This window comes from Peromyscus maniculatus, chromosome 14 (assembly GCF_049852395.1).
Source record: "Peromyscus maniculatus bairdii isolate BWxNUB_F1_BW_parent chromosome 14, HU_Pman_BW_mat_3.1, whole genome shotgun sequence".
NCBI classification, from domain to species: Eukaryota; Metazoa; Chordata; class Mammalia; order Rodentia; family Cricetidae; genus Peromyscus; species Peromyscus maniculatus.
The window spans coordinates 74,728,992-74,740,579 of record NC_134865.1 but is presented as its reverse complement, the minus strand read 5'-3'; the positions used below and the strand labels follow the sequence as shown (position 1 = coordinate 74,740,579).

The window sequence follows — 11,588 nt, the reverse complement described above, 5'->3', positions numbered from 1 at the left end:
AGAGCTGAACTCAGGGCGCCTCAACTGGGGGATTGCCCAGATCAGATGGGCCTGTGGGTATGTCTGTAGAGGGATGACCTTGATTGCCAACTGATGCAGGAGAGCCCAGCCCACAGTGGGTGGTACTACCCCTAGGGAGGCAGGCATGGGATGTACGAGGAAGAAGCTGGCCATGAGGCAGCAGGCAGTGTTCCTCCGTGCTTTCTACCTGAAGTCCTTGCCTGAGTTCTTGCCACGATTTCCCTCCTTGGTGAACTGTAACCTGTCAGCCGAAACAAATCCTTTCCTCCACTGAGCTGCTTCGGTCATGGAGTTTGTTAGAGGAAACAGAATCAGGACTGTTCCCATTTTACAGGTGAGCACGTGGAGGAATGGTTACCCAACTGAGAACCTTTTAGGCTACACGTCGACTTGATTCCAGACCCTAAGATCTGAGCTTCAGGAATTCATTTTCCTCATAGGTAGGATGGGGGTTGTGGTGGAAGACTCCATGGGGCTCAAACACTGGCAGTGACAAATGACAGGAGTTTGCATAAGGTGACAACTAGCTCAGATTTGGTATTTTCCAAACGTAATTCTGACCATTGCTACAGCAGCCTCTTCTGTACCCACAATGGGAGAGGAAAAGACCTTGCTGGCTGTGTGGCCAGTGGGGTAGAGAGCAAGCAGCGCCCCCTTAAGGCTAGATCCTTAGTGGCAGCAAGGATCCCACTACCACTACCATCTCCCTGCCCGGCTCAGCACTCCTGGTGAAGAAACTGCCCGCTGCTGCTAGCCTTCCAGGGTCTGAGGTTTCATTAAAGAAAGTGACATTTTCTCTTAAGTTTCTCTCTCTTGGAAAGCCTAAGAAACATCGTCTAATGAGCACAGAGGGCCTCCAGGGCACAGTAATATACACTATGGCTAGTTTTGACTCATCCTGCTCTCGTCCAGAACAATCTTAATTAAGTGGAAGGTGCTAGTAACGCTACAAGAATTTACCAACCGTCTCTCAAAGTAACTCTGATTAATAGCAGAGGCACAAAAATGTCTCCATAACCAGGTCACATGATATAATACAAATGACTGTCTGTTGCTATTTTTAAGTAATGTTTATTAGAATCCCTTGGCGCGTAATAAATTTAATTTACAGCTGCTCGCAGTCTGACTTACACACGGCCTCCTGAGGCTCAGCTCATTAACACACTTGGGAAGAAATGAGTTTTCCCATGCATTCTCCCATTCCATTTCTCCTTCCTTATGAGGCCAGATTGTGAGACTCGTTGAGAGCAAACACCACTCTTGTCTCCAGTACAAATTGCCTTAAATGCTCGGAGTTTGTTAATTATCACAGAGGCACACAACACAAATTCGTGTTAGACAGCCTGAGGCAGAGCTGGAGAAAGACTTGGTGAGTCAGCCGCGCTCCTGCGAGCAATCATCCGTAGGAAGGATGAGACAGGGGAGGGCTGAAGACAACCTGAGCTTCGAGAACATTCCAGCTGGAGATCCGGAGGCCTCTGAAGAATTTAGCACCAGAAGCTTGGAGAGTAGAAGTGTTCTAGGTTAGGAGACCAAAGACCTGGGTTCTAGTTCTGCTGAGTTTGAGATGGAAGACACCAGAGGACTTGACCAGAGAGCCAAATTCAAAGATCAAACATTTTGGTTGGGTAGCTTGCTCTGCGAGGGTCCAGAGAGGATGTACTTAGAGCTTTTCACATACTGTGTACACCAAGAGGTAGAAATACTCCTAAAAACTTTGTGGGGCAGAGTGGCTGAGCTCTAGTTCATCACAAGGAAGAACAGATATCCACCCATTCTTATTAAAGAAACTCAACATGTAATAGACAAATTCAGAATTGGATAGTCTCGGTGTGCTAAGGAGAAGAAGATACATCTTTTTATTGTTATTGTTGTTTGTTTTTCAAGACAGAGTTTTTTCTGTGTAGCCCCGGCTCTCCTGAAACTCACTCTGTAGACCTCACATAGATCTGCCTTCCGAGTGCTGGGATTCTAAAGGCCTGTGCCACAATGCCCAGCCAAAGAATATAAACCTTTTGGTGAGATACCATATTCCCTTCCCTTGGGCTCAAAGCTTTCTCCTAATCAGAATGAGAAAATAATGTCATCTGTCCTAACCATTCATAGCTCCTGGGCTGGACAGGAACAGGTAGGTGGTGGCTACTTGGCCATGGGCCATAATTCAGCAGCAAGCATGAACTAGCTCTTGCAATGTGGAGTGGAGCTACCCCACCAGGTTCAAAACTGCAGCACACTGATGGTTAGCTGGGGCAAAGGGGGTCTTTTTTTTTTTCAACACTTAGAACATTTACTTATATAAAGAGCATGGATACACCTTGCCATAGTCCATACCGTGTGTGTGTGTGTGTGTGTGTGTGTGTGTGTGTGTGTGTGTGTGTATGTGTGTGTGTGTATGTGTGTGTGTGTGTGTGTGTGTGAGAGAGAGAGAGAGAGAGAGAGAGAGAGAGAGAGAGAGAGAGAGAGAGAGAGAGAGAGAGAGAGGACAACTTAAGGAAACAGTTTTCTCCTTCTACCATGTGGGTACCAGGGACCAAACTCAGGTCACCAGGCTTAGCTGAAAGTGCCTCTGCCTGCTCAATCATCTCATCCCCATTTCACGTTCTCTGTGGGGAGCTTTCTAAGGTCACAACCATGCTGTAGAGCCCCAGTGGTTGACAAAAAGAAATGCTCACTTTGACCTTGAGTCTACATGATTGCCTTGATTCTAGCCAAGCTCCGCTGGTCCAGGCAGGCTTGCTCATGACCAGCAGTGGCTGCAGATCATCCAAGAGGCTCTGAGGCTACTGTCTGGGCTTGCTCACAGCTCAAAGTTCAGCCAGCAACTGGCTAATCTAAGGTGGCCTGTGTTCCATGGCCCTTTCACCTCTGGCAGGCTATCCTGGACAGGTCCTTCATCTGGCCACAGGCAGAGAAGCACAAGCAGACAAAGCCAGCCACACAACACCCAGCACTATCTGGTCGGCTTAAAGCAGGGGCAAAGATTGCAAGTTGGAGTGAGGGTGGTCCTGGGTCACATGACACAGCAGGTGGGTAAGGCAAAGGGGCTGCATTAGTCTGTTCTGTGTTGCTATGAGATACTAGGAGTTTGGAAATGCAGAGAGGGGATATATGACCCACAGAACTGGTGGCTAGAAAGTCCAGGGAACACAGTGCCTGCATCTGGCAAGGACCTCTTTGCATGCATTGCATGGTAGAGAAGGAGAAAGGGAGAGAACCATTGGGGAGAACAAGCCAAACACAGAGGCTCCTCTGGGTTTGTCACAGCCTGCTCTGCTGAGGATCATTCATTTCTTCAGAATCCAACTCATCTGAGACTATGGAAACTGGTTCTCAAAGGAGGAGTCAATATGAACCAGTCATCTTCTATTGGGTCCCGCCTTTTACAGGCATAGTACCTCCATACACCCTCATCTGGGGACCAAGCTTCTAGCAGATGAACCTCTGGGAAACAAACCACATCAGACACAGCAGGACACACACAGGGCCACTGATTCATCCCCACCTATTTTATAGGATATATGCGGTAACAGTCACTACCTATATCAGTGCCAGATCATCGGTGCCTTGTGTGTTGGCCCTGAGCACCAGTGTCTTCTCTCTCATGGCCTAGATTGCACCCAATGTTCACAAAGAAAGGTTTATTCCAGAGCTCTCCATTGCCTCACCAACTACCTAAGACAACCATCTTATAAAAAGGGAGGGTTCTCTTGGGCTCAGAGTTTCCAAGACTGATTGACAGTTCCTGTGACTCAGAAGCACATCATGGTGGGAATGTGTGGCAAAGCCATTCCACTCATGGTGGGATGTAAGAGAGGAAGAAGCTATGGGCCCAGTGTCCCTTCAGAATCATGAACCCAGACTTCCCAGTAGGTCCTACCTCTTATAGAGCCCCTATACTTTATGAAAACTGACCTATAAAACTCCATAGTACAAATGACTAGAACTCTGAGAGAAAATTTAGTCACCTGCTAGTCCCTCAATACCCACTTCTCTATTGCTCATTAGTACTGACACCCTGATACATGACTGTCATGATTAAGAAGTATGTTTCACAGCCTCCCTTGCAGCTAGGTGTAGATATGTGATTATTTCCAGGGCAATAGAGTGCAAGTGAAAGTGTCATGTGAGACCTCCAAAAGTGACTTTTAGAAGGAAGAATGTATCTTTCTTTTTTCTCTTCCTTTTTCCTGCCAGTAGAATTCAGGATGTGATGGCTGGAGTTTGAGCAGTCATCTTAAACTACGAGGTAAGAAGACTCCTATGTACTAAAGATGGCAGCTCTTTAGTTACGAAGAACATGGTTCTTGTTCCATAAGAAACTGTACTGATTCCTCCCCTCCCCCCACCCCCCACAGATGCAGACTTGTCATATTTTTTCCAGAGAGAAAATGAAATTCTACTGCGCTCAGGCTTCTCTGGACATTGCTGATCATATCTGGTATTTACATAGTACTTTTAAATTTACAAAACCTATTCTCATTTATTTTTCTTATGATATTTCCAGGCAAAACAAATGATGTTATTTATGTTCTCATTTTATAGACAAAGAAACAGAGGCTTGGAGAGTTTAATCAGCTGCCCAAGATCAGTGTGTTAGGCAAAAACCCAACTATGTGACTCTTGGGCCAAGCTGTCCACCAGCACAGGGTGCACTTGGCTCACTGGTCTGCCTTGCATCATTTCTCCTTCCCCTGGGTACTGCTGAGACAGGAGAGAAAGGTAGGGGGAATCTGGGGACAGGAGAAGAGGAAAGGACCCCTCATCCTGCATCTGGCTGAAGCTGAGAAGCAAGAACTCCAGCACAACGAGCAACTGCATAAGGCCATCTCCTTTCCCAACTATAAACCTGTAGTTTTTAAAAAATCTCACGGGAAACCCCATTTACAGGGAAAGGGCATGTGCTAAACCCCTGTGTAAACCTAGAAGCTCCTGTATCACCTTGTCAGATTACAAACTCCATCCGTGGCATCTCCAGAGCCACTCTGTAATTCCACTTGTCAAAAATTTGAGAAAATGCCTCAAAAGGTTTCTTAGAAACTAGAGAGCCACTCAAATGGTATATATGGTTAGTGCTAAGACACTTCATTGTGATTTTCCCTTGAGGAGTCCAATTCCCATGGTTGGATATGTTCTCATTTGCCCCCTGTAGTCCGAAGTTTTCCTGTGTCCCACCCAGTCCCATAGCTGCTCAGTACCAAGTAAACACACAGAGGCTTATATTAATTACAATCTGTATGGCCTATGGCTCCGGCTTCTTGCTAACTCTTTCATCTTAAATGAATGCATTTCTATTAGTCTATTTTGGCATGTGGCTGTGGCATTACCTGTCTGCTGGCATCTTGTTACTCCTTGGGTGGTGGGCTGGTGTCTTTCCTCATTCCACCCTTCTTCATCTCTGTCCTCTGTTTGAATGCACTGCCTAACCTTATTCTGCCTCACCATTGACCAAACAGCTTTATTTATCAACCAATGAGAACAACACATATTCACTGTGTACAGAAAGACATCCCACAGCAGCCCCCTCTCATTTACATAATGAGTTCCAGGCTGTGGTGGTTTGAAAGAGAATGACCCCATAGGCTCATTTATATTGGCAAAATTATTAAGGCCACTCCACATAGTTAAAAGGAAGATTTATTTAGTGGGTAATTTACAAATGAAGGAACGGGTAGGTCTTGGGGTCTGGGAAGGTGTATCACAGTCCAGCAGTGTTCTCTGGAGCTCTGCTTGGTCAACCTCCACTGTCCAGGGTCCCGGAACAGAGAGAGCGCTGGCCCATCCAGATCTCGGGTCTCTCAGTGCCTCCCAGGCCCCACTGAGGCTTGGGCCTGACAGTTGCCAAAGCCTCAATGGGGCTTGGAACTTCCAGATCAAAGCTGGAATGGCTACCTACTACACATTTATTTGAATGCTTGGTCCCTAGTTGGTAGAACCGTTTAGGAAGGATTAGGAGGAGTGGTCTTGTTAGAGGAGGTATGTTACTTGAGATGAGCTTTGAGATTTCAAAAATCCAAGCCATTCCCAGTTATCTCCTTCTGCTTCAAGCTTGTGGATCAAGATGTGAGCTCTCAACTACTGCCTACCTGCTGCCATGCTTCCCTCCATGATGATCATGGACTCTAACCTTCTGGAGCCCTGAGCTCTAGATTAAATGCTTTCTTTTATAACTTACTTTGGTCATAGTGTTTTGTCACGGAGATAAAAAAAAGTAACTAAGACACAAGACAACCAGGGATACATCATGAGACCCTATTTCAAAATAGAATGAGATCAAATAAAAATTTTAAAGCATCTTTCATAAAATCCCAGCTCCACCTCCTCATACTGGCTGACCCTGAAATTATTTCCAGTGTCAAAGCTACAATTCCTGGACTGATCCAAATCAAAATCCCTAGAAGGTTAGGGGGACTCCTGAGACTGCTGAGGGTGACACTGTGGACCAGAGTCTTTTTCTCCTCACTGATGACATGGCCAGTGTGGTCTTCACAAATTACCAATATCTGAGGCTATTGACATGTTCTTAAAAAAAAAAAAAACTTAGCTCTAGAAGACATTACCAAAGTCTAGCCAGTGTCACCAGGTCACTGTCCTCTCCAGTCAACTTTCCCTCCATCAACCTTGCTTCTTGATCTGTCTACTCAGGCCCAAGAAAGCATAATCTGGTATGTTAGCTGCTTTTCTCATCTCTATGAAAAAATTCTTAGCAGAGTCAACTTAGGAAATAAAGGGTTTGTTTTGGCTGCTGGTTGCATGGTCAACCCTGAGAAGCTCCTGTGTCCTTGGCAATGGGTATATGAAGCCACTTTCTCACATCTTGGAGGCACAACCAAAGCAGATAACTTGGGCTGTAACAGGGGTCATAACCCTCTATCCCCACTACTATGGTCCCAGTCTATCACCTAGGTCCCATGTCCAAATGGTTCCATGACTTTCCAAAATACAGCACCATCCAAGTATTCCAACATATAAGCCTGTTGGGGACATGCCCCATTCAAACCACAACACCAGGAAACAGCAACCCCAGAACTCTACCCAGTTGTTTGATATCAAAGTAAATGTGATTAGTGATGTCACTCTGTATGCTGTGAATATGTGTTGCTCTGATTGGTTGATAAATAAAGTGCTGATTGGCCAGTAGTTGGGCAGGAAGTATAGGCGGGATAAGCAAACAAGGAGAATTCTGGGAAGAGGAAGGCTGGGTCGGGGGTAGTTAGGTGGGATAAGCAAACAAGGAGAATTCTGGGAAGAGGAAGGCTGGGTCAGCGGTAGTCAGCCAGACAGAGGAAGCAAGATGTGAAGGCAGAACTGAGAAAAGGTACCAAGCCACATGGCTAAACATAAATAAGAATTATAGGTTAATTTAAGTGAAAGAGCTAGTCAGTGATAAACTTGAGCTAATGACCATACAGTTCATAAATAATATAAGCCTCTCTGTGTTTACTTGGGTCTGAGCAGCTGCGGGACCAATGGGTGAGAGAGATTTGTCCTGACAATGGGCCAGGTGGGACACAGGAAAACTTCAGCTACATCAATGAGACTTTTTTCCCATGACACCAGCCTTCTGATTCTTCATCCTTCCCCAACCTCATATAGGATAAAGGGCAGCTGCAAGTCCCTAGACCCAGCTCAAGCACAGCACCCTGAAGAGGGTGATCAGTGTGGGACTCAGGAGAGGCACTACCTGGGGAAGGTTAAGAACTGGAGCCAAAGGATGCTGAGGACCCTGCTAGGAAGTAGAGGGTAAAACCTTCAGGGCAGGAGTACAGGATGCATGTAAGGCAGAAATTAGAATGGAATATGCACAGGAAACCATTGCAGGTCATGCCAGGGAGAAAGCACATCTGCACCTAGATGCTGAGAGCTCCAGGCTCTTGGTGCTTTGCAACCTGTGATCATGTGTGTCCACACCATACTATGATTGTCACTTTCCCTCCCATTCTTTCTCACCCAAATGAATCTCTTGGAGGGAAAGCAGGGGCCCTGTGTCCAGCCATTCTGATTCCCAGGGCTCAAGAACTGATATAGAGCCTGTAATCCAGACATGCTTTTAGGAAGGCCTAAGCAAGTAAAGGAGGCGACAACAGTGTTTAAGAAACTGTGAGTGCAAACTGATCTGTCTCCATCAGACCCTGAGAAAATGGTGATCTTCCGAAAGTCATCAGGAACAGCTGTGCGCCCGGCTGGCCGGCGCTAGTATGAACGGCAGGTCTCTGAGCTCCTGGGTGCTCCTGACATTTCTAACTAAAGTAAATGGCAAAGCCCTCCCTCCCTGAAAGATCTACAAAGCCCAGAGCCAGACAGGTTTCCAGGCAGAAGCCATTCCCAGAAAATCCCACTGTAAACAAGAAGCTGTAGAATTCAGCGAGTTCCCCCTTGGAGGAAAAGTCACCCAAACCTTTAATCATAAAGCAAGACACAGGATGTAGAACTTTGCAAATTGTCTCTTCCCATTCATTCACTGAGCAAATACAGGTTGGGCTGTGGTGAGTGAGCACCCTGACTCTGGGGCTCCACTCCAGATTGGGAACATGGCAGCTGGCCTCCCAGTCGAAGTCCTCCCAAAAGCAGAGTAGAGGACAAGTCAGGGTGCCCAGGGTTTCTGTGTGAAATGAGAAAAGCAACAGAGATGGGGTGAGGGGATTGGGCAGGGCTGGAGGAGAAGCCAGATGAGCTGGTGTTAAGGAGTCAGGTACTGCTGTGGAGACAGGGCCTCCCTCCACCACGGCCCTTAAAGAAGTGCAGAGATCTTTAAACTAGCTGTGCAAAGCAGAGTCTGGGCATGCTCATGGCCACCTGACCTGTAGGTGTAAGTGGTACTATAGTCCAGGTGCCACCACCCCTTCTGGTTTGGGCTCCTACATAGGCTTCTGGGCTCTCAGGCAAAGAAGCAGTGATATGTTGCAACAGGAGCTTAGGGTATGAGAGACAGAGGAGCTGCTCATCAACTCCATTGAAACCATCCGTGGGCTGAGGGGATACCGTGTGCAGTCTCTGCTTCAGGCAGCAAAGAAGGAAGCTGGACTCATGCTCACGTGGAACTCACTTTTTAGTGAAGGAGACAAGTCATCAACAAAACAGATGTATAACATAACGTGTGTATCAGAAAGAATCAGATACGGACCTAAGCGAGAGTAGGTTAACATGATTGCCACCAAGCCTTGGGGACCTGGATGTGATCCTCGCAATCCACACGGTGGAAGGAAAGAACCAGTTCCTACAAACTGTGCTCTGATCTCTGCATGGGAAGTCAAGAGCCAGTGGGTTAGAGTGTAAATAAGGCAGGGCCGTCTGGGGAGGTGTCTCAGTGTGTTTGGTGTTGCCGTCACAGAATAGCTGAGGGGACTTGGTTTACAGAGGGAAGACATTCATTTGTCACAGTTTCAGAGGTCTGGAAGTCTAAGACTGAAGTGCTGGGAGGTTTGGCATCTGGCAAGAGCCCCGTCTCTGTCTCCAAGACTGCACCTTGGAGGCTGCACCGCCCCTCCTCAGGAATACCCTTGCGTATGCGTCTCCAGAGCAGAGGTTGTGAGCCCACAGCATCAAGTCTTTTCCATTGGAGCACTCATCCAATGAGAGGCAGAACCCTCGTATCCTAAAAACCTCCCAATAGACCCCAGCTTCTGCATTGGAATCCAGACCTCAACATGAAATTGGATGACACTAAGTATTCAAATCATAGACGTGTGTATTGTTGACAGAGTGGCACCTGAGTGAGGGAGTGGGCCCTGGTGACCCTGGGGAAGAGCTGTCTAGACATCAGGAATGACCAGGCTGAGGCAAACTCAGGTCAGAGGTTTGAGAAATAACAAGGTGGCTGAGGTGGAGTCATGGGGAATGGGGAGTGTCTGTGACCTCAACAGGCTGCAGAGAGGCATGCATGGGAGACAAGACTCAGTTTGGCTCAGCAGGACGCAGTACCCAGGGTTGGTTCAAACTTCTGGAGCCTGATCCTGAGTAGTTTATTTTAGGCATATTTAAGCACAACACTGTTTGGCGAAAACTTTTCTGGTGATAATTAACACAATCCCATGTGTGCAACAAAGCACACATAAATCTCCATGAGGAACAAAGCAAGCTAACTACAAATCAGACCAGCAAATCAGACGCAGCAACACAGAGACTCTTTGTAAAGTCCCTAAAGAGGGGTTCTACAAGTGGATTGAGAAAAACTGGCTCGTGATAAGGGTCTGGGGAGGGTCTAGTGATAAGGATCTGGGGAGGGTCTAGAGCCAGGAACGCCAGGCTGGAAAACACATCTGCACACAGCCTTCTGGGTGGGTAACAGCTATTGTATTCCTTCCCTGAAGGAACAACCCTGTGTGCTTAACATTCTAGGTTCCCCTAGTGCTTATCTGTGAGCACAAAGACCTCTGTGCCTCCTATATCAGGGGACACAGAAAGGCTGTGGAGGAGAGGTGAGGGGGACCCTGGTCCATCGGCTCACTGCATTGGGTTTGTTCATGTAATGATGCCAGCCCTCTTGGATGTGTTCACTAATCTCCTAGACTCAGAGATGGAGAGCAGACTCCCAGCTAGAGGAGGAGACGGACTTGCAGTTATGAATGGGCCAGGATTTCACGTGGGCCTGCTCTGTGGAGGGCCCTGGTCTAGAGGCTTGACTGGCATTGTTTCTAATATTGCTCACTACAGACAAGCAGGGTGTCATCCCCTTCTTCACTCTACAATCAGCAATCCTGAGGCTCAGAAAATTTCAGAAAACTGCGCAGATTTGTCCTGGAGCCAAGTAACACCAAGGTCAGACTTGTCCCTGCAGACTTTCTGAGGGCATGCTACACCATGTCCCAATCTGCTTTCTGTTGCTGCAAGAAAATACCTGGGGCTGAGCACTTTGCGAAGAAAGGAGGTTCATTTAGATTTCAGTTTTAGATGTTGGAAACTTTCTTTTTAAATACATTTTTAAGGATTTATTTCTAATTAAGCATATGTGGGAGGGATAGCTGCACACCCACGTGAACGTGAGTGCCTGGGAAGACCAAAGATGTTAGATGCCCTGAGAGAATTACAGAATTGTGAGCCTCCACACATGGGTTCTAGGAGCACTGCTCAGGTCCTTGCAAGAGCGGCACTTGCTCTTTCTTGCTGAACCATCCATGTCTCCAGCCTGAGGTTGAAATTTTAAAAATTAAGATCGGTGAGGGCCCAATGGTAGACATCATCATGTTGGACTCTTGTGTGAAACTCAGGAAGTCAGAGCGGTGAGGAAAGTCTTCATTTTACATGATAACTCATATTCACATAAGAAATCCCAGAATCCCTTTCAAGGGCAGTACTTGCAATGACTTAACTACCTCCCACTAGGCCCTGCCCCTTAGAGATCACACCGTCTCTTAGCATCACCACCCTGAGAACTAAGCCCCAACACATAAGCCCACATCAGACCCATCTCACTTACACATGATTAGACTCCATTGTGAGGTGTACTGTGCTATGTCTGAGAAGGAGAGAAGAGAGACAGGAGGACCCTATAGGAATTAGCCAAGTTCCCAGGAAGAGAAGGGATTCTGGGCAGAGGAGGCAGTGTGAGCAAAGACAGGAGATGTATACCA

General features: G+C 47.0%; 1 protein-coding gene across 1 annotated transcript in view; it reads left to right on the top strand.

Annotated features, from left to right (window-relative positions):
• The first annotated feature begins 390 nt into the window (after window positions 1–390).
• Prima1 (proline rich membrane anchor 1) overlaps window positions 391–11,588 on the top strand; it is a 74,368-nt gene continuing 63,170 nt past the window's right edge. Inside the window, exons 1-3 of the mRNA XM_076551294.1 lie at window positions 391–461; window positions 4,226–4,267; window positions 4,377–4,459. Of these exons, the coding sequence (XP_076407409.1) occupies window positions 4,377–4,459 (83 nt within the window). The 5' untranslated portion in view covers window positions 391–461; window positions 4,226–4,267. The remainder of the gene's footprint in view (window positions 462–4,225; window positions 4,268–4,376; window positions 4,460–11,588) is intronic.